Source organism: Silurus meridionalis, chromosome 7 (assembly GCF_014805685.1).
Source record: "Silurus meridionalis isolate SWU-2019-XX chromosome 7, ASM1480568v1, whole genome shotgun sequence".
In the NCBI taxonomy this organism is placed as follows: domain Eukaryota; kingdom Metazoa; phylum Chordata; class Actinopteri; order Siluriformes; family Siluridae; genus Silurus; species Silurus meridionalis.
In genome coordinates, this window is record NC_060890.1 from 18303713 (window position 1) to 18326999 (window position 23287).

Here is a 23287-nt window from a genome sequence, read left to right on the forward strand (position 1 = left end):
GAGAGGAACCAGCCTCAAAAGGGAACCCATCCTCATCTGGGTGACACAGAATGTCCATTCATTACAGTTTTATCAATGTTGAGGTGTACTGTTCAGTGATGGACACTTAAATGCAGACATGTTCCTGCAGTCATAAGCCATTGAAGTAGACTGTTTGTATTAATTGCAGTCCAGATCCATCCTCATAGTTCTTGAGATGCTCAGTAACTTCAAGAAGCTCTGGGCTGCTCATGTGGAACCATCCTCAGTTGCACAGTGTTTCCAGCTTAAGAGAACTATTTACAGAGGTAGGGGGATGAATCAGGCAGATCCGGAAAGAAGACAGAGGGACATATGAGGCGCAGGTGCTCCTCCCCTTGAGTCGCGCCCCCTAGTGCCCTTTGTGCTAAGTGCACTAGATGTGCGCACTTCACTTTGCCTTTTAAAGCGAGGGGGGATGGCAGGAGTGCTGTCATTTCAATACTGAACGAGTCTCCCTGAGGAGGTTGTACAGCCCTCGGTCACCCTTGGCGCCCCCCTTATTTTCGTTTCCTTTGCAGGCCTCTTTGAGATCTCCCTTGTTTTATTCAACACACGCCGCTTCCTCTGGTCGAAATGTACCGGTATTTCGGAGAGCTGGTGAGCCGCGGAGCGGGCAGCGCCCTGGCGGCGGGCTGCGCGGAGGCAGCGATGCCAGCTTCATCGTCCGTCATGCGGCTCAGGCACTACAGCGACGCCGCGGAGAAGGAGGACGACCCCAACTTCTTCCGGATGGTGGAGGGCTTCTTTGATCGCGGCGCCGCCATAGTCGAGAACAAGCTGGTCGATGACTTGAAGACCCGGGAGACACCCGAGCAGAAAAGACACCGAGTGCGGGGGATCCTGAAGATCATCAAGCCGTGCAACCACGTCCTCAGCGTGTCTTTCCCCATCAAGAGAGACAACGGAGAGTGGGAGGTTATCGAGGGCTACCGAGCACAGCACAGCCAGCACAGAACTCCCTGCAAAGGAGGTACATTGTGCTAATCTTTTCATTTATTTACACATGTATTCACATTTCCGCTCGATTTCCTTTACATTGAATGAAGTCTGGCAGATACCCTCAAACACATGTCTACCCGGCCTCTAGGGTGCCACCATTTATATCATTAGTTAATGCAGAACACTTGAACACTACTTAGGGTAGGAAGGTATACTTAATGCATCTTACATAGTGCACTCAATCTTCATTAAGGACACGACCTAGACTAGCCTAGACTGCTATTGTTATTTGTACAAACATATAATCTTCATTGATTTTGCTAATAAATTATTTTTTATATAATTTCTAATGTAAGAAGTCAGGGTTATGCTTGTAGACTTGGCTGTCATGGTTGTTGGAGACAAACAGACATGTGGTCTGGACAAAGTCTGGAACATTGTAGAGCCACAAGACTGCCTTAAACTCAATTAAAAGCAAACAAACAACAAAAGCTCTAGTCCTATAACTTCCTCACATGACACACACTTGTTTGGATCAGTATGGGAGTGTGAGTGTACTGCATGAATTCATATGACCAGAACATTAAAACCAGGTGAAGTAGCGAATGAATGGACAGAAAATGTGAACACATCAGCAAAGTGCTCTTGTGTCCTTTAGACTCTATTAATAACTCCAACAGAGAGAAGCTCTAATGCAGTGGTGTTCAAAGCACTGCTCTGATGTTTAAGAACAGTAGTGCTTTTGCCATGCTAATTTATAGATGTGGGAGGAAGAACAGCGCAATGGGTTGTGGGTAAAATATGAGGTGAGGACGTGACGTCGTTTATCCTAAGGGCGAAACTTTACAAGCGTGGGTTGGGGGAGGGTGGATCTTACTGGCCCAGGCACTCTTATTTATTACCCGCATGACACAAATGCATTACCAGTGTGCCTCAGAGTTCATGGGCTTCTGGCTCATGAGGGTTTTTTCCACATCGAGGCCCTGTTTTTTGGCTAAAGCAAATTTTCAGGCTTGAATAGATTTGATCGTGTTCTGACTATTAGTACATCAGCACAAGAGAAGCCAGGAAGACCTGTAATACCTTTTGGCTGTTGTGTATAATTGGCTTTTTATTCTTGTAATCTTATATAGGTATTTCGCTAACAGTTGTCCAGTGTAGGTCTGCAAAAAAGCAAAGCAAACCAGCTGTGCGATAAACATCTGTAATAATGGTAATCGAATATCCAAAAGGTTGCTCAAGCATTTTAAAAAGTGTGTAATCGGCACATTTCTGGTGAGCGAGAAACCAAGGATAGAATAATGGCCTGACTATATGACCTCTATATAAAATGTTATTTTCTGATAATTCTTTCTCATTTTGACTAACTGCATGATATGAACAGGACGATGAGTGAGTGTCCAGGTTTGTGGTTATGCAGTGGATGGCAGGCAGAAGAGCGTAGTGCTGAGTCATTGCTAATTCTTTCTATCACCCATCTACCTCTCTTCTGTGCTTTCTCTGTCTTCCAAAGTACTCCTTTAAAAAAATAAATAAAAATGCACGTTTCACCGCATATATCCAGTAAAAAAAATATCTTGAATCAAACTACATTGTTTTGTATGACTTTTCCTTCACAATGCTGTCATGCACTACATTGCTGAGGGTTCAGAATGTCATTGAAAGGCTGTGTGTAGTGACCCCAATACACTGAATGAAAATAGGTGTGCTGATTAAATAGCATGTCTGTCTTTTATCGACTGGGTTTTATTGACACACAATGTGTTACACAATGATTTGCAAGGCAATTTCAAACTGAAATAGATGTTGCACAGTGCCGACCTGTGAAAATGGATTTGATATAGCTGTCGGGATCTGCTCTTCACCATAGTCGACATTTATTATGATTTATTATGGACTTGTTTAAAAGATTAGCTGCTGCGCACATACACACGTGCACACAGATTTAAGTATATCTGGTGGTTACAGCACTTTCCAAGCCAGAAACAAAAGCAGAATGACTGAAAACCTAAAATGATAAACCTGAAAACATCATAGGTTTTACCAGTCTGGTTTTGGAGATTGCATGACAGTTGCAATGTCTAGCAATAAACTCATGTTGTTTTTTTAATCTATATCATGCAGACATTGTATTCTTATTAATGTGTGTCAGTGATATCATCCTGGCGTCTGCTTCTTATATTTGTAGCTCAAGTGATCTCCCACTTGTCTGCAAAATAATTGTATTTTGTGTGATTGAATCACTGTTGAATCATGACATAAAGCTCTCAGCCTTCTCATCTCCCAGTTTTCAGCATTCGATTATCAGTGTGCGGTTTCTATTCTGCTAATCATGAATAGCCATAATGATTGTCACAGCAGGGTTTTGCTCTTATGAAGCAGCAGCTGTTCACTGAGTGCGAGTTATTTAGCATTGCAGGAACGTTTCCCTCAGTCTGATTGCTGTGCTTACTATAGGAATTACATTAAGCTATTTTAATTAGTGAGGTATTTTAAAATAGTTATTACCAGTGATAAACCTCTGTATAAGCACAGAAGAAGAGAAAAATCTCAGTTTTGTTGTCATAATACTGACTTTTGTTTTGTTGTCTGTTTGCAGGCATCCGCTACAGTACAGATGTGTCTGTGGATGAAGTAAAGGCCTTGGCCTCGCTGATGACCTATAAATGTGCTGTTGTGGGTAAGTGGTGCTACAATTAGAGGTGGAAAGATTGGTATTTTGGGTGCCTGGATAAATGTACGGGTTATTATTTTTTAATTTATAGTTGCTTGATAGAAATTGGGTTCAACAACCAGAGAAGAGGGAGGGAAGGGAAAACAAACTCCTTACTGACATTTACAATAGTATCTCTGCATTACACACTTCACCTGAGGTTTTTACTAGTGTGCACGGATGACTGACGAGGTTCTCAGTTTACCAAATCCGTTTGCAAATAATTTGTGTCTGGATACAGGTGTGTTTGTTATATGCTACAGGATGAAAGAATACAAGGAAATAAAATATAAAAAGTATAACACAAGTTAATACAGTAAAAATATAATGTGTTGAATGCACAGTATACAGAATTGTGTACATTTATGTGCAAAATTTAAGACCAAAGAAGTAAAGCTATATAACCAGTAGAGGTTGATTGGTTTACCAATACCAATTACTAGGTTGGATCCTACTTGCTAGATAACCGATTAATCAATACTTTAATAGATAGTTTTAATAGATAGTTTTTAATATGGATACTAGATAAAAATGAAGATAACACTTCATGTAAAAGAGTACTGAAATTTATTACAAAAAATAAAGGGTACTAAATCATGAAAATGTGCATAATGAAATGAAATTATTATATTCATCAATACATATTATATAATTAATAAATTATAAATTATAAATATAATAGCTCTTCGTGCACCATGCGCTAATCGCTAAGTTTCACATGTTGCCTCCAGAGGCCGCTCTCTTAATGACAGAAAGCTGGAAAGAAATAGTGTTATTTTTTTTCCCGTAAGTTTTTAGTAATTTAGTTTCCCTGCAATCAACTAGCGGTGCCGATTAATCACTATTGCTCAACAATTGCAGTATAAAAAAGATCAAACTAGGAAGTGAATGAGGAATTGCAAAACTAATCTCAAGAGAAATTAAGTTTCAGAATAAGCTGTGATAAAACTCGTTCAGCTCACAATTAACCACATGGAGAACGTTTTAAAAACTCATGGAAAATGTAATAATATCTTTCATGTGCAGTACATTTCATAGCTGAAATGTTGCTCAACAACTTGCTGAGGTCTTTTTGCACACATAATGTTAGTAAAAAATACAATAGAAAAAAAGCTTTTTTGCTTTGTGCTCAATCCTGCATATTGTGTTGAATCTCTTATGCAAACTCAGATGCTGCTTTATTGTTGGTGGGCTATTAATACTTAATAGAAATATTGAATTGCTTGTAATGCTTTCTCAGATGTGCCGTTTGGAGGTGCAAAAGCTGGAGTCAAAATCAACACCAAAAATTTCTCTGTAAGTACAACATTCCAGGGAAATGAATAGTAACCGATGCATGAATGCTTTTGCTGCTAGTGTTTGTGTTTTGTAGTGTTTTTGGCATGTCACGAGCAGGGTTTGTCTAACCGGTTATGCTCATTGAGACTTTAATTCCTGATGAACACTTGTACCTTTTCTCCTTTACTTTCTTTAGACTCTGTGATTTGATAATTAAAAAAAAGGTGATGGTGTTCTGAATCTCAACTCCAGGCAGTTTGTGATCCAGCAGAATTTAGAGCACAGATTGTCAGACAGATTTCATGACCTGATTCTTGAATCTATGATTATTTAGACCAGGGTTATACAATCTTTTCCACAAAGGGTCTGTGTGGGTACAGGTTTTTATTCCACACCAGACCTGTTTAGACTATCAAGTGTGGTCCTTGTTTGGCTGGAGTGAAAACCTGCACCCACACTGGTCCTGTGTGAAAGAGATTGCACCCCCCTGATTTAGATGAACTCTCTGACCTTCTGACCTGAAAGTAAAGTAATGATCAGCAAGACTGTATTTTTGCTTCTTTAGTTTTATGGCTGAATTACCAATTAGCTGGGTTTATTCATTTTTGTAGTTATGACATGCAAAGTGCCAAAAAGTATTTTTATATCTTGCATCACATCTCGTACTGTTTTTTGTCATTGATGGGAAATTCAAAGTCGACTTTTGACTGTACAAAATATTTGTATGATTTTTATATGATTCCATTTGACTAATTTGCTTGTTGATGATGTGCTGTGTAGGACAACGAGCTGGAGAAAATCACGAGAAGATTCACCATCGAGCTCGCCAAGAAGGGATTCATTGGTGAGTAGCGTTAACAATGATAATGTTTGCTCTTTCTCAGACAAATGCTTTTAGAGCTCATTCATCTCCTAGGTAGTGCCAAAATCACCGGTGCATTTATTGCTGGGCAAATAAGTCCTGTTACCCTTTAAGCAAACCTTTTTTGTTTGCAGAACAAGCTTCAGCCCTGATATCTCTGATTACATTGAGATAAATGGTCATGGATGTATTACCAAAAACATACCCTAGAACGTATACCCTTACGCTCTGCATTTACACAATACATAGACTGTAATGGTCTATCCTGGGGTAGAACTGAAAAGTCTTTTTTCACCTCTTCAAGCAATTTTTACTTTTCCTGGTTCTTTTGGCCTGGACGAGCTTTATTTCCCATGCTTGGTCAGAACTGACCTCCCGCCTCCCTCCTCCACTAGAGCTGTTTTTGGAAATGTTTTTATCTAGATGCCACAGCAGTGACCCCTCACCCTGACAGGTGGCTGTAGCAGAGTGAAGATTAAAGGGAAGCAGAGATCAGAAAGTGTAATAATATGAATCCTTAGCGGGCTTTCTTACCAGACACATACGCTGAGCAATATAACAATATAATATCTTAATATGTCTCATGATCAAGGTAATTGATGTTGCTGTCATTTTTAGAGATATTGAGATATGAGAGCATATAGAGTTAACTGTACAGATGTCTGATATTTTTATCTCTGATGTAAGACTGGTGGACAGTTACCTCATTCTGTATACATGTAATATTTAATTGTCATTCATTTAAATTCTTATTGTCACTACAATCGTGAAATGAGCATTGGAAGAAAACTTGCTTTTCACTAAAAGTAGCCACAATTAGAGCGTTTCAGTAGTGCCATTTTGTCTCTTTGCACAAAAATATTGAATACCTTTTGTAGTGCAATGGTTGCTTATTATTTATTTAGTTCATTTCTTTTATTTCTCTATATTATAAAGATAATATCAATAAAAATAACTCCTGTTGCGATGTAAGGCAGAGGACCCCAATCAACGGGCAACTACACCAGGGATAATTGGGTACTGGGGTGCACAAAAGCAAAACTAAAAAAAAGTTTTCCCATTTTATTGATTTTTACATATTTTAAAAGATGATCAATTCCAATGTCTTGTTTCACTTGTTGTTTAGGTGCAGTTTTTTTTTTCTATGTATCAATAAATTAAACTCCCACTGATTTTGCATTATGATGAATTGAGATTATATACACCGATCAGGCTGGCCTGCAGCTCCTGTAGCTCAGCTTGCTGAATAAGTTAATGCTGTTAATGTTTGACAGTCAGGACTGTTTGGCAGCAAAAGGTGGACCAACACAATATCATGCAGGTGGTGTTTTTTCCTGATCAGTGTATATAATAATGAAATGAATAATTTAGTCATATAATTTGTATATAGTAATATGCACATTATTGTGTGGGGACTGCTGATGTAAGGCGTAACTTGTCTAGTTGTTTAATTGGGCATTGTGTGTATTCTTTCCTCAGCACCTTTGGGCCATGTAGAAGTCTATTCTAATTAAGCCTTTCACCTTTATTTCTGTCTTCCCTCAGGACCGGGTATTGATGTTCCTGCCCCTGACATGAGCACCGGCGAGAGGGAGATGTCCTGGATCGCTGATACTTACGCTAACACGATTGCTCACACTGTAAGTCATAATGCATGAACGTGCCCATTAGATAACTTCTAGGTTTTTCTAGGTTTTCTCACTCAGATTGCTAAACCAGTTTTAGAGTTTACAAAGGTGTTGTCAATTGTTAATAAATTATATATATATAAAACAAGCCATGCCAATAATAATGACCGCAGCAAACAATGATTCATAAACAATAAATGTTTGCCTAATCGGAATGGTTCTTTCATAACCATTTGCATAAACAGGTGCAGTCGTATGTGCGTATTAACTGTCAAACAGGCTCTGTAACTTTTGCTTTAGTTAATGACGGCCACATAGATTTCTGCCCGAATAACCACACATTTAAAATACTTCTCCGAGCAACAGGTGTTCATATAAATTTTTCATATTAGTGCTTTGCTTAGAACATACAGCAGGTCTGTGATCATTAAAGAGGAGCATGAATTGAGTTGCGCTCTTAAATGAGTTACGCTCTTGTCTGGAGTCGCATGATCTAGCATTGACAATAGGACATGATTGAAACATACAATGTCGACTTTTATAACCTTTGTAACCAGATCTGGTGTGGTACGTATAATGATGGCAAATGACTGGTCACAATGTGAAAATATCTGTATGCCTGTTTGCAGAAATATTTACTGATTTCAAGCTTTTTGGACCTTTTTAAAGAAATTCAGAAAACTGATTATACGTTTTGAAAAAAAATAAAGCTTACAAAACTGTTAGCATTTCATCGGTCTCTGTGCTTAACTCTGCAGTGGAGAGGAGAATATCCGGCTGTCGGTATTATTTCTTTCTGCTTGAACCCGACGAAGCCAGTACAAGCAATTCACTTGCACAATGTCTCACTTCATTTAATCTCTTAAGTGCAGAGAAAGAGCTTGATTTCCTCTCTTCAGCTGAATAGATTCTATGTATGAAGAGTTGTATTCATGTTTGAGCCACCTGCATTGTGCATAGAATAAACATGCATTGCTTGTGCATACAGTTGACTTAATTAAACAATGAGAGTCATTGTTCAGTTGGGCCTCTGAATAGGACATGTCTCAAATTGTTGATGTTCCTTACGTCTCTTGGTGACTTTTTTATTTTTTCAAAAGCAGCATAATTCCTGCTTATATACAAAGATTTCTATTGAATTTTTTTCTTTAGCATTTTTCAAAGCACAGATTAGATCTGGGGGAATTAGATGGCGGGTTGCAATGTTTCTGTCAAAGTGTCTCTTTATTTGAAATGGCATAAAGGCTGAGCATTATTGTTTGGTGCTGTGATGAAATGCATGAATAAAAATTACACAAATAATGATATTCCGAATGTTCCTGCATTAAACCTTAGAAACATTACTCTTGCTGCTTTTATGTATTTATTAAACATTTATTATTTAGACATTAGCTATTCTATTCTTCTTGTGGTATCCGTAATACTAGGTCTCTTATATGTAGATATAAATCTATATAATAAAAGGTGGTTTGTATTTAACTAGTCACCGGCCTCGTGAGGGTTAGTCAAGATGGTGTAGGTGTTTCGGAAATGACTTTCAATTTCTATTTATTTAGAAATAATATACAAATTTTAGCATGTTATCAATTAAAACATTTATTAATTTATCGTAGGCAATCATTTTGCTCACTACATTTACTTTGGTGGCTACATTTTTCTTGAGTTTGTAACATAGGTGAGTTTGTAATGTACTTAAATACTTAAAATGGACTTTGTCATTTGAATAAATTATGTATCTATCATTTGTGGAACAATGTTGTATTTTAAGTGGCCTCAGTGATAAAGATCACAAATATCATGTAATATAAATGAAACAAAAAATAGGGAACTTTCTCCTGCACGTGATCTTTATGAAATTCTGGATGCTGCAACTTCCTGTTAAACATGTAACTTCTGAAATATTTGTTGTGTGTCACTGAACTTTATTTTTTTGGTGTTTTGGGACACATCCAAATAATGTTTTTATAGTCTGTAAATAATAACCCCTGGAATGAGATCTTCCAAACAGGAGATGTTCAATTCATCATTTTTTGTAAATTATTATTTTAATGAATCCAGAGTGTTTAATGTTGTTTTTTTATTTTTCATAAATACACATTTTTTTTTTTTTACCTTTTTTATTTAGAATGTCTCTTTCAGTTGCTTACATAATTGCCTGTAAAATCACTGAGGCATAAATAACACAAAATTTTTAATTACTGGCAGGACTTGAGATCTTTGTTGTGGTGAATAGTTTTGAGTTTACCTGAGATCTTGAGATCCTGAGTGTATTAATGTGTATTGTGTGTTTATCTCCATGAAGGACATTAATGCTCATGCCTGCGTGACTGGTAAGCCCATCAGTCAGGGAGGAATCCATGGCAGAGTGTCCGCCACAGGTCGTGGTGTTTTCCACGGCATTGAGAACTTCATCAATGAGGGGTCCTACATGAGCAAGCTTGGACTGACCCCAGGTTTCAGTGACAAGACCTTCATTGTTCAGGTACAGTAGGTACTAATAGTAGCATCCGTTCGTTCGTCCCTCTCTGTCCATCCATTCATCCATCCATAATTTTTCTTTCTTGTCCATATACAGATTTACAATAGGTTATAGAAAAATGTATTATGTATATAATTTTTGTGTTATCATTGTTCCTGTAATAGTCACTGGTTTCAAACAGGAATAGAGATTTAAACACCAGCATCAGATATAACTCTCAGTTCCTTTTGGGTTCAGACATGGTGCTTCCTCTCTGTCTAATCCACTTGTCTCTGCTTTGGCTGCTTGTGAACTCCAGCTGCTGTCTTTTCTCACGATTAAAAATGGAAGTCAGTGACCAGAAGAACTGAGTAATCAGACAGTGACTTGCTTCTATCCAATGACATTTGTTCTCAATTACTTTAGGGAGGAATCTGCTGCAAACCATGATGCACACGATGGTGTGTGTGTGTGTGTGTGTGTGTGCGCACTAGGCATATTTCTATGACCACCTGCCTAATATTGTGTTGTCCCCCTTTTGCTGCCAAAACAGTTCTAACCTGTCAAGCATTAACTTATTCAGAAATTTGAGCTACAGTAAATGTACAGTCTGTTAGATCAGACCCTGTCACTGGTTCACCACTGTTCCTTCCTTGGCCCACTTTTGATAGATACTGACCACTGCAGACCAGGAACACCCCACAACAGCTGCAGTTTTGAAGATGCTCTGACTCAGTCGTCTAGCCATCACAATTTGGCTCTTGTTAAACTCGCTCAAATACTTGGGCTTGGCCATTTTTTCTGCATGTTGCACATTAACTTTGCAGACAAAATGTTCACTTGCTACCTAATATATCCCACAGAAGAGTGTGTAAAAGTGACATGGTGGACAGTAGATTTACACAAATAAAGCTGAAATGTCCCTCTAAGGGTACATGTACTGGTAGATAAAAAACTGAATTTCACATGTAATTTGTGCAAGAGTAATTTTATTGCTTCTGAGTGGTTGCTTTAACTCATGAAGAACACATGGTGGCACCAGAGACCATTTACAGACTTGATGGGATGTTGAAATCTTCAGTCTATATTAGATCTTTTGAAGAGCTTCCTCAATCTAATAATTAAAATATTATTGAATATCACCATATTGTCTTCTCTAGCTCTTATTTATTTAAAATGTATATCCCGATTCTGTTTATTTCTGTAAAGCTGCTGTGTGACAGTGTCTGTTGTTAGAATTGCTATACAAATAAGATTTTATTGAATTATTAATTATTTTCATTTTCTGATGCAGATTGTTTGTTTTCTTGTCAGTAGCAGTTACTGTTCAAACCGCACAGAATAAGAAAAAAACATTATTTAAAGCGATTTAATTGGTTTCTCTCACAGGGCTTCGGAAATGTCGGTTTGCACTCCATGCGTTACCTCCACCGCTACGGTGCTAAATGTGTGGGTGTGGCCGAGATTGATGGAAACATCTGGAATCCCAATGGCATAGACCCGAAGGAGCTGGAAGACTACAAACTGGTGAGTACAAAAGAACTGTTTGATGCTGTTGTGTGGATCAATAGTGCTATGCCTTTTACAAACAGGTGTCTATCTGCTTTTCCCACAGCAACATGGCACTATTGTGGGCTTCCCTAATGCCCAGCCCTATGAGGGCAGCATCCTGGAGGCAGACTGTGACATCCTTATCCCAGCCGCAGGAGAGAAGCAACTCACTCGGAAGAACGCTCCTAACATCAAAGCTAAGGTGAGTGAGTCTCGCCAACAAACCCACTGTCGTAGAAAGCTTCACAATGTAAAGTCAAGCTTATTCCATAGATAATCATTTCTCCTGATCATGTCTCACAATCCCAGCTGCTTATATGAAGCCTGTTCAGGTGCAAGACTGGGAATTTTTAAACATGGATTTGGTGGCTGTTTTCCTCCAAGGTGTTTTTGGTTTGATGAATGTGAGTGCCAGGTTGCTCTACTCAGAATGCAGGCATCGAGGGTGGACTGTTTATCTAAATGTGATCTTCCCTGCTGGAATTAATGAAAACCATTAATCTCGATGACATTCAGAATCTCACAACACAGAAAACAGGGGGCTGGAAGAGCAACACTGCATTTAACGAGTCACCATTCTAACCTCAGGTTCTACAGAATGAGAAATCTCTGTGTAGAGTGCTAAGAGTGGGGGATTTTATAAATCTAGCATTTTATATTGCAAATCTTATACAAAAACTTTGGAGTAGCATTACTAAAAGTAGTCTTTTACAAAGTAGAGATGTGACACATTTTTTTTTGTAAATAATTAGTCATGTAAAATGTAGTATAACAACAAATGAATGAGTATATAGTAGACAATCAAGAAAAAAAAAGTACAGGTCTGTGAACTTTATTTATATACAGTATTAGCTTGTTTTGGAAATGTAGCATACACTTCATACAGAGAATTATGATATGATGCTCCTAATATGAAACATCTGGATCTGTAGCCCAGAACTTTACCCAGTAAAGCCACCAGGTCTGTACTATAAATGGGTCTCGTTTCTCTCTGGTATTATGTAATGATTGTATGTGCAGATGAGTCGTTTTGCTCCACTGTTCTAGAACCAGTATTAGAATGTAATCAATATGCCATCTCTCAATATCCAATTCTATTTGTCTATCATTGTGTTTGTGATTAGCTTAATACAGCTTTGACCTGTTCATTGTGGTGGTTTAGATCATTGCTGAAGGAGCTAATGGCCCCACTACACCAGATGCTGACAAGATCTTCTTGGAGAGGAACATCATGGTCATTCCGGTAAGATTCTCTTCTAAAAGTGCTCGGAAGTAAACACTTGGCTGATTTTTAAGTTAAACATGAACATTCTTACTCTGTTGCTGTTAGGAGGTTTTTCCAGGTTGCTATTTATACCAAAGACTATTTATCATGATAAATGAATTACTGAACTTTGTGTTTGCTTTTGATCTTACTACAGGACATGTACCTGAATGCCGGCGGTGTGACTGTCTCCTACTTCGAGTGGCTGAAGAACCTGAACCATGTCAGTTACGGTCGTTTGACCTTCAAGTACGAGAGGGACTCCAACTACCATTTACTGAGTGAGTATTATACAACCTGCATTTATTACTACATTATAATAAAATTTACACTGTTTCTGCTTTATTTTGTCAAATCAAAATGACACATTAGTTGATCTGAGTTTAATCAGTGTGTCTAAGACAGACATTAAACTCCTATAATTATTTGAAGTCAATAAGGAGAAGAAAAATAGGTGTTGTCTGTTTTTTGGTCTTTATTTGAATGAGTTTTTTGGGAGGTGCTGCATAGGCTGTTGAACTGGAACAAAATCATTGCATTGTCTATGCTACATTCAAGAAATCATTTATTTATCTCCAGTAACATGATGTGCTCTTTGCAGCATCTTTGTTTATTAGTAACTAGGCAGTGCTGAACTAAAGAACCAGATTCACTTTTTTAATCCGCCCTGCGCAACACGCTTTACAACCCATATCTCGCCTTGGACTCTTTTGTCTACATTTGAGTCATCAGGGTGGTGCCCCCCCCATTTCCATTCCTCCCTTCTCAATTGAATGTGCTTTTGCAGTTTTCAGTTTTTTTTTCCTGTTTCTTGTCTTTTTCACTCTCTCACTTCTTCATGTAAATCAAATAAGCCTTGCTGGCTGTTGTGTTGATAGAACATCAAAGGTATGAAGTATTAAAGAGGAGGATTATCAGAAAAGCCTAGTGATCATTTTGGTTTTATGGGATTTTTTTTTTAATGCAGTTTAGCATATACGGATAATTGTGGTGTAACGGTACACATATTCGTACCCAAAATTATTCAGTACAAGGCTTTCGGTTCAGTTCATGTGTAACGAATGCAATCCTGCGCTAATAAAAAACGACAAGCAATTTCATGGTTTGCATTTCTTCCCCCTAACTGTGCAGAAATCGTACTGAACCATGATTTAAACACTGAGGTACGAACCGAGCCATGAATTTTGTGTATTGTTACACCCCTAATGGATAGAGGAACATAGTATATGGTAAAATTGTTTGGATCACGTCATGGGTCTATTTTTCTGCCCTTTTTTGCCATTTTATTTCTGAAAAATGACGGAAATATAAGAATTGTATATCTGCATGTCTGTTCCTGTTAAAAGAAGGAAAAACACCATTACACTGAACTTTGATATCTTAAATCGTGATCTTGGTCTTGGTGCAGGCTGCATGTAGTATTAATTACAGGGAATTGAATAATATCTTTTATAAAGTTTACACAGCTTATTGTATTATGAGGCAAAACTTCTTCTTCACTGCCCTCCCTCTCATTCACACACATGTACTCTGTTTTACTCCTACTGACTTTCATTCCGTTCTCTCCAACGCATACCTCCACCTTTCCAGGCTCTTCTCAACCTGCTCCCTACTCTCACTACAAATAACAATATTATCCATAAACATCATAGTCCATGGAGACATATCCATCACCACTGCAAACAGGAAAGGGCTCAGAGCCGATCCTTTATACAGTCCAACATCCACCTAGAACCAGTCTGTCGTTCCTACTGCACACTTTACTGCTGTCACACTGTCCTCATACATGTCCTGCACCACCCTCACATGCTTCTCTGACACACCTGACTTCCTCATACAATACCACAACTCCTCTCTCGGCACTCTGTCGTACGCTTTTCTTCTTACCTTCTCTATACTTCTCCATCAACATTCTTAAAGCAAATAATGCGTCTGTGGTGCTCTTCCTCGGCATAAAACCACACTGTTGCTCACAGATGATCACCTCTTCTCTCAGCCTGGCTTCCACTACTCTTTCCCATAACTTCATGGTGTGACTGATCCACTTAATTCTCCTGTAGTTACTGCAGGTCTACACATCTCCCTTATTCTTACATGACCATTTCATTACCATATCACAGTATTAATTTACCCAATTGTACTAAGATCAATACTGTAAATCATATTTTAATTTTATTGTCAGCCTGGGGATGTTTAATGCTCGGATTATTGAATACTCCTGCATTCCCTTCATCTGAACTCTCCTACAGCTGTTTTGTAAGAAATCACACATCATTGTACTCATTCTTACGTTTATATCTTCCAGTGTCTGTGCAAGAAAGTCTTGAGCGGAAGTTTGGAAAGCAAGGTGGCCCCATCCCTGTGGTTCCCACTGCAGAATTCCAGGCCCGTGTAGCAGTAAGTATCAGTCCTGTGTGTGTGTGTGTGTGTGTGTGTGTGTGTGTGTGTGTGTGTGTGTGTGTGTGTGTGTAAGAGTGAGTGAGATAGAAAACAACAGTATCAGAAAAATCTGATGTTTTTCTTGTTTTCTCAAATAATAGTCATGTCATGCATATTAGGATTTTATCAAGGTTGAGATCATCCCAAAAAATCACAGACAAATAATCATTCAAAACCTATTTATATCTGATTCCATGAATTTGAGCCAAGTTAAGCAACCGTAAATACAGCTGGTTCTCCAAGCCATGTTTAACAACAAAAGCCTCACCCAACAGGTGACACCCATGCCCTGTGAATGACAAGCTGGTCTAATTTGCATATTACCCTCACTTTGGACAATCAGTGGTTCCATGAAGTGTAAATGCATGCAGTTTTTTTCCAGAATAAGATATAATTAGTCATAATATGAGCTTCTTATTTAGCATCTTATATTCAGTATAAATGGGTTAATTAATGTTGTGCATTGGCTTTTTTTACTGCTGCACAGACTTTTAATGAACTAATAATGAACACATCCATACTGGATTTACACAATAAATGAAGAATGAGTGCTAATCTATTTTATATACTGATCTAATACATGTTTTTTGTGTAATGTGAAGGGTGCCTCAGAGAAGGACATTGTGCACTCTGGACTTGCCTACACAATGGAGAGATCTGCAAGGGTAAGTCATTCTGCATGACCTTGAGGTCATGATCTCTTTCTGTGTTACAAAATGAAATATAATAACCAAAATATGCCAATTGGAACATGTGAAAAATGTTTTCAAGAAGTGCAAACTTAAGGTTGTAGACCGCATTAACGATCGCTCGGCAGTCTGTGAAAAGCTGTTGGATATCATGTGCAGATTAATTCAGACAACTAGCCAGTTTTCTGATATAAAACAATAATGACAACGTGTTGTATTCAGTAGGTGTTAAATGTGTTTGAACCACAACCCCTGCTTTAGGCTTGTATGACTCTCCTCTGTGGAATGACAACCACAGTGTGTGCACATACCTCGTGCCACCTTTATGTCTGTAATGTTGAGCTTGCTTTAGCAGTCCTAAGCACCTGAGACAAAATTATCCACACTGATTAACCAGGTTTTCATAACCTTTCAGTTGGGAAGGCTTTAATCAATGCGTAGTTATTCAGCAATAACCAATCGTATTTTATTTGTAAAAAAAATTTTGTCTTTTGTAGCAAATTATGCGTACGGCCCACAAGTACAACCTGGGCCTGGACCTCAGGACAGCAGCTTACGTCAATGCCATCGAGAAGGTCTTCAAGGTGTACAATGAGGCTGGCCTGACCTTCACATAAATCCTCAATCTCCTCCCTCGACAAGATTCTTTCTCTGTAAACGGCCTTAGACCAACCCTGTGCCCCATTACACCACAACCTTTTGTTGTTGTTTTTTTTAGGGTATACAGTGACACCTATAGTATCCCCAAGTAATTAAAGTAAATAAAATGAAATATTAACTCTCCTATCTCATATTTTGCCAAGTTTTTCCATAGAATTCATTCTAATTCTGCTGTAATTTCTGTATCCTCCGGTTATATATGACATTAATACAAGCTGCTAGTTATGTCATGGAGTATGTCATGAGCATCAGTATGCTTTAATGTTATTTAGTTCCAGTCAATCACATTACTGTTAGTTTTTTACTAATTTGTTTTTAACTAATGTTTGCTGTATTGGGTCGGCATCCATCATGCAAATGACATTATTTTCCTTCACCAGTTCCTCAAAACATTATTAGATTCATTTGTAGTGTCTGTTTTCCCAAAAAACTTGTGGCCCCCACCTTATGAGTATAGAAAGACAACACTAAAGATGCCTTAGACCTTAGAGCATTAGTTTTGAACTCTGAGGGTTTACTGTCTTTCTTCCCGTAGTTTAACGTTCATAAAATACCTCACATAGGAGAAATCCATCCAACACACTGGTCCTGTTTAGCAATTTGTCTTCGAGACATGCTAAACCTAAAATCTTCAGTTTAAAATGTCTGAATATTAAATCCAGTGGATTTGCTATTTGCTGACGCTCTGGAAAAGTGTGTGTGTTTGTGTATGTGTGTGTGGGCGGGTGAGCGTAGCTCATGGGGGAAGAAAACCATTCACAAAGCTCATCTACACCATCCTGTGGAAATTTGTTTGGAAAAATTTGTATTGCTTATTTTTTGTTGTTGAGAATAAAGAAATGAAAACATCCATGTTTTACTTGAACACTTTATTCAAAGGATCTGAAATATGTGAGATAATCAGACAACAAAAGTGCGTTTGTTCCATTACAACAGAAGTCAAATGTGTTTGGTTAAGTTTGATAGAAAGTGCTACAGAGCTCATGTAGGTTATAGTTAAAGGAGAAGTTTTTTTTTTTGAAGCGGTACATTATAAAAGCTTTAATGTGTAAAATAAAAAGAATGAAATTCAATTAATCAGCTTCTTCCCAAAGGCGAGTGCTTGATCTGCTGCTTTACCAGATGCCTGGTCCACTGCTGCTTTGGTGATCGCACCACCCACCATGTCCCCAATACCTGCACCTATTATTACAAACAGTCAGACATGTACACAGTGATCCTAATTTAATTTCAACTTCATAACTCAATTTACCACTGTTTCCTTGCTAATAGTAAACATATTAAAATAGATATAAAAAAAAAAAATGAACAAATAAGGATAATAGGCCAAATAATATCAGCATTACCTCCTGCCGGTTTCTTGTCCTTGCTCGCATTTCCTCCGATCGTCTCGTTAATTTTCTTTTTGGCAGCCCCAGCTTTAAACAAAAAGTACAATGAATGAATCCAATTAGTACAATTAATATAACTCTGTGAAAGGACTTCTTAAAAGTGCATACTGAACACAGTTTCATGCAATCTGTTATTAGCATCCACAATGCCTATCAGCTATACATTTCATGGGACTGGAGGTTTTGTAAAATTTAAATAAAAAAAATTGTATGTAAGAATAGACAAAAGTGTAGATATTTATAATTTATAAAAAAAAATCCTATCTTGATACAACATTCATTCATAGATATCTGTTTAAATAAATCGTTTGCCTTACCTGCCTGGTCAATGACCTTATTGACCTGTCCATCAATTCCTACTTTGCCAAAGTCCATGTTAGTAAATTTAACAAGTTCAACAAGTGCTAAGTCAGTGTTTTCGTGTGTGTTTGTGTCTGTGTGTGTGTTAAACATAGACCAGCATACTTTTTATACATGCAAATCTCATAAACACACCCCTAAAGAACAAAACATAACCACTCACAGTGGTTCAGCCTTTGCTACACACATACAATGAACAATCTTTTTCCTTTTTTTTTTTTTTTTTAATTTATTCAGCTGATAGTATTTCCATTGAAGCTCAAATAAACGGTGTATTGTAGTCCATCTACTCCTGCTGAAGCTTTGTGTTTGATGACTGAAATCAAGGATTTGATTGAAATTATTATATACAAGTGATCATCAACTACTTAAAGTGGCACATTGACATAAACAGAAGATATATTAGGTAGAAAAGGGAATATCATGATTGTAGTGCAATTGTGCAATTTTTTTAATTATCTTTTTTCCTCAAAACATTGTTTAATGGTAAACTGGATGACACACATTCTCCATATGGGCGTTTTTTTTTTTTTATGTTGAACAGGAATTACAGGCTTTCCCTGTAAGGGTAGTGATGCCCTGCTATGGGAACTCTGGTTTTGTAAAGCATCATAAAAAAAGATTTCCCAAACATACACTGCTGATTAGAGTCCACTGTTCTGCAAGTAATGTGTAGGACGTAAATGCACCATAAAGACAATAAAAAAATATTCAAATTAAAAATATTTGAATGAGATATTCAGGTGTCGAAAAATCTTGTTTGAACAGGACAGAGTTCACACAATCTCCCAGTGGGTTTGGCTCTCTTCTCACACGATGTCCTGTATTTGTGTTTGGGGTGCGGTGTGTAATTATTTTGTTTTGATGTTAGTTTCATTTATAGTCTATTTTGCGGTTTAAAGATCCTGAACCACCAGATCATAAAACAGCTTCACCGATTGCTAACAGCAGACTATTCTACTATAGTTTATAACAAACCAGTGCATTAATGCAACAAATCTTCTGATCATCACCCAGTTCTCCTGCACATTGGATCTGGTTGAAACTGGAGAGGAGGAAAATATCATATATATTGTCAGTGATTACTTTTAAGGGAACTTTTTCGCTGAGCCTAGAATATGTTGTAGTTGTAGGTAAAATTTCTTCGCAATAAACTTTGACTGAAGTGAGGATCGAGGTTTAATAGGACATCGTAATACATCCTTAATATGACTTATGTAAGTAATAATACACTGACTGCAATTAATAGATAGTCAATTCTATTCACCAAGTAATACTGATTTATTTTAATTTTATGTCTCTAGTAAAATGGCTCCTCCAGCACCTACACAAAGTAAACAAGATCACTTCAATCTTCCTGTTCACCTGCATGACTTGCGATGTTTCAATAATCCATTACTCTTTATACACAAAGCATGGACAGTCACTTAATTCACTGCTTAATTCTGAAGAATTTTAATTTGCCAAACCTTATTTTCTGTTTTGAATTATTCTGGTTTCACATTTCAGTTGTCTGGAATTCATCTTAATGCTCCTTGTTGTTTGATTCTGCACATCTTACATTTTTAGGATTGTTCTCCAATCCTGCAACTGCACAAGTCTCTGCCACCTGACTTCCACAGAAGTGGAAAAAGTACTCATTTGAATAAATAATGTGGCAAAATACTTTCCATTAAGGGAAGAGTAACTTATAGTTACATATTGTACTTACCTTCTGTCTGTATACTGGTCATGTGCATGACTTAAGCTACATTGTTTGGAACTCAGAAGTAAAATATCTATCATATAGCTTGAATCAGCCTAGCTAATTTATGTTATGTAATGAAATCAATGTCCTTCTCCAGAGCGATTTGTAATGATCTCATTTATACAAATGAGAAGTTGAGGGTTAAGGGCCTGGCTCAAAGACCCAGCAGTGGCTGCTTGGTGTTGCTAAGATTTGAACTCACAACTTTCCAATCAATATTCTAATGCCTTAACAATAGTTTACAATATTAAAGTAAAACATTTAAATGAGTCATACTTCAGAAAATAAAAGTATTTGGCTGAGGAAGAGCCTGGAGTGTCCATCCTCAAACCTTTACAGTCTATTTGCTGATCCATTTTCAAAAACACATGAATATCTCTATCATTCCCTTAAGATTTCTCTACCTTTATGTACTAGACATGAAGTTTGTATTTTTCTGATATTTCTTTTTATAATTTCATTTCTTCTACAGCAAAATAACACAAGTATAGCAATGAAGTATTTTCCACCAATTAATTTTCCAGCATTAGTTTGTGACTTTAGTCACAATTAATTAGTTAATTCATTCATCCTGAGTTCAATATGTATTTATTGGCAGGACATATACATATAAAATACCTTTGAAACTCAAAGTTTAAGGGCATGTACAATTTTATTAACTGAAGTGCACCTTATATATAATATTAAAGTGATTAAAACCATTAAACAGATTTTATTCGATTTCAACAAAACTTTATTTCAGTTTTTAATTTCATTTATACTCTATAAAATAAGCTTTTCTGCTTCGATGCCAACTTAATCAGGTTTGGGAGTGTGTTTATGTGTGGGTGTGTGTATGAGTGTGTGTGTGTGTACATGCGTGTTTGTACGTGAATTTTCAAAAATTTATGTAAGGAAAAAAAAACGGAATTTGTTTTCACATGTGTGACGATTCGAGTGCTGATAAGGCAACATGCAGTCTTCAGGTTCTGATGACTTCAAACTAAAAACACACAGCGACATTTGAAACATTTTTCCCTGCTAAAAGCCAACAAAAGCGTACACAGGCTGAGCTGGGACACAATATCTGAGGGGTTTTGTCAAGAGAATAAACAGATGAATAAAGTCATCAAATATTAACACATCTGGACATTCAGTTAATAAAACACAGTGCTAAAACATCATCACTGCAAATTTGCTACAGAACAACCCACTGACAAACTCTGCAGTGGTAGAACTATTGCTTCACATCACAGGCATTAGAAATCTCTGCTATGCTGGCACACCGAATTTACAACATGCGCTGCAGGGAAATCAAAATCAAATCGAATAAGATGGGATTGTTTTTTTTTTCTTCTCTTTTCTCCCTCCAGCTTTTCTTTTATTTTCAGACAAACACTGCTTCTTTTTAATAAATAACAAATACTCACTTCTTGATTTCTGCCTTTTCACAAAGACAAGCAAAGAAATAGAAACATGTCTGCCAGTGCTACATGTACACTAAACAAAATAGTGTTGTATTTAAATATGGATAAATATCTATTTATTTCTTTATAGAATTCTCTATACAATAAATCTACTATTAGTGATCAAGCAAACACACAGATTTCACTTAGTCTAAGCTGAAGGAAAGTAATGGATTTGAGTTTACACACCTCATACAGCATCTTAAAGACAAAAATAACTCCAAAAATGACTGCATTCATCAGTTACAAGGATGAAACATTGACTAATTACATGCTTTAATGGATGTCTTGTGAAACGTAACCCAACCTTCACTTACATGATAATTTTCCCACACTGTATATCACTGCCCTTACTTGTTTAAGCTGCACATTAGAAAAATATGATGTAAAATGCTTGGTTTGTTCAATTAGACTGTCTAGATGAAGGTTAAATCACATTTCTGGAAGTCAAAAAACGCACCACAGTAATTTTCACACTACACATGATTTCCTCTTCATATATGCCATTTAACATAACATTGCTTGTGTATGAAATTTGTAACTGGAGCCGGGGGTGACAACATCAGCAGAACAGCATGACGACACCGACACTGGAGCTTTGAGGGAACGATAGCATTACACAGAACAAACAGGAGCCCAAGAAAAGGTTTGGGTTTTCATACACACGGAAACAATTTTTAAGAGATGTGTGTATAAGTGTTGCTGGGATGCCTGGACTGGAGTGAGGAAGCTGATTGCGTGACAGAGGAAGGAAAAATGTGTTGGTTTTCGATTCCAGGCCTAATAACCCTGTTTGAAAGACAAAGTTGGAAAAGTTTTATTAGCATCAAACTTGTGCTGTAGATTTTTCAAATGATGTGTGATGTGTTCGACCGTGTTCGAGTGTTTTTGTGGTGTTTACCTGGCCTCCATCTCCACCTTCCATTCCGCCCTGTGAGAAATCCGACTGAGGACACACACACACACACACACACACACACACACACACACACACACACACACACACAAACATGATTACTACCTTACTATCTTTCCACTGAGTTTTTAATGTGTTTTGGCAATAGTAAATTGACTCGTCAGAGTTGTTGTTTTTTGTTTTTGCATTCCTATTTCTGAAAAACGTGTAGGTGTAATGACTATACTATATTATCACTGTGTGTGGACGAGTGTGTAAGTTGTGTGCACATTGTGCTCTAGGTGGGATTCTAGTTATTCTTGCTGCAAAATTTTTTCAACACAATTTTTAAAGGTTCTGAATGTACGACCCTAACCAAGATGGTTACTGATCAATAAATTTTTTTTTTTATTATTTATATATAAAATGGGAATGTGGAGCAGAAACATCCATGTATCATCTGTGGAGATATTTGCTATAGCAAATATCTTTACTGATCTCTCTCCACTCTCTTCCTCCCTGCAATGCAGCTAGATGGTTCTGCTGAGTCACTGAACCAGGAATTTGGATCCAGACACCCCCTTTCAATTTTCTCAACTTTCACTCTGTCAATCTCTGCCTTTAGCTCAGCATTTAGACAGCCTACAACATCAGGAATTTCACGGAAATGAAAGCCTATTAGACTTATTGGCCTGTGGGTCAGACAAACAAAAAGACATCATCATCTGTAAAGTGTTTTTTTTATGAGCTATTTGACTTAAAGTATACATTTCCCCATATTGTCAATTTAAAAAAATGCAAAAATCTGGTATGGAAAAAAGACAGACAGACAGACAGTGTACACCCACCATGTAGATTGGAAAATATGGAAGGATTAGGATGGCTCTAGTTGCTGCAGCAAAATAAATCAGTGTCTAGATTATTTTAATTAACACATAAAACTATTA

The 23287-nt window shown here is 37.3% G+C and overlaps 2 protein-coding genes across 3 annotated transcripts in view; one reads left to right on the forward strand and one right to left on the reverse strand.

Annotated features, from left to right (window-relative positions):
* The first annotated feature begins 415 nt into the window (after nt 1–415).
* Nucleotides 416–17350, forward strand: glud1b (glutamate dehydrogenase 1b). The gene is made up of 13 exons (XM_046853533.1): nt 416–991; nt 3560–3640; nt 4914–4969; nt 5732–5795; nt 7359–7453; nt 9744–9923; nt 11289–11426; nt 11515–11652; nt 12613–12693; nt 12872–12995; nt 15020–15111; nt 15756–15818; nt 16340–17350. Exons 1-13 carry the CDS (start codon nt 595–597, stop codon nt 16457–16459), a joined length of 1629 nt encoding a protein of 542 aa, XP_046709489.1. The 5' UTR covers nt 416–594; the 3' UTR covers nt 16460–17350.
* Nucleotides 17351–20715: 3365 nt separating this feature from the next.
* sncgb (synuclein, gamma b (breast cancer-specific protein 1)) overlaps nt 20716–23287 on the reverse strand; it is a 9360-nt gene continuing 6788 nt past the window's right edge. For both annotated transcript variants that reach the window (XM_046853534.1, XM_046853535.1), the window contains 2 exons: nt 22347–22391; nt 20716–22234 (listed from right to left, as the gene is read on the reverse strand). In XM_046853534.1, coding sequence (XP_046709490.1) covers nt 22226–22234; nt 22347–22391 — 54 coding nt within the window. In that variant the 3' untranslated portion in view covers nt 20716–22225. The remainder of the gene's footprint in view (nt 22235–22346; nt 22392–23287) is intronic.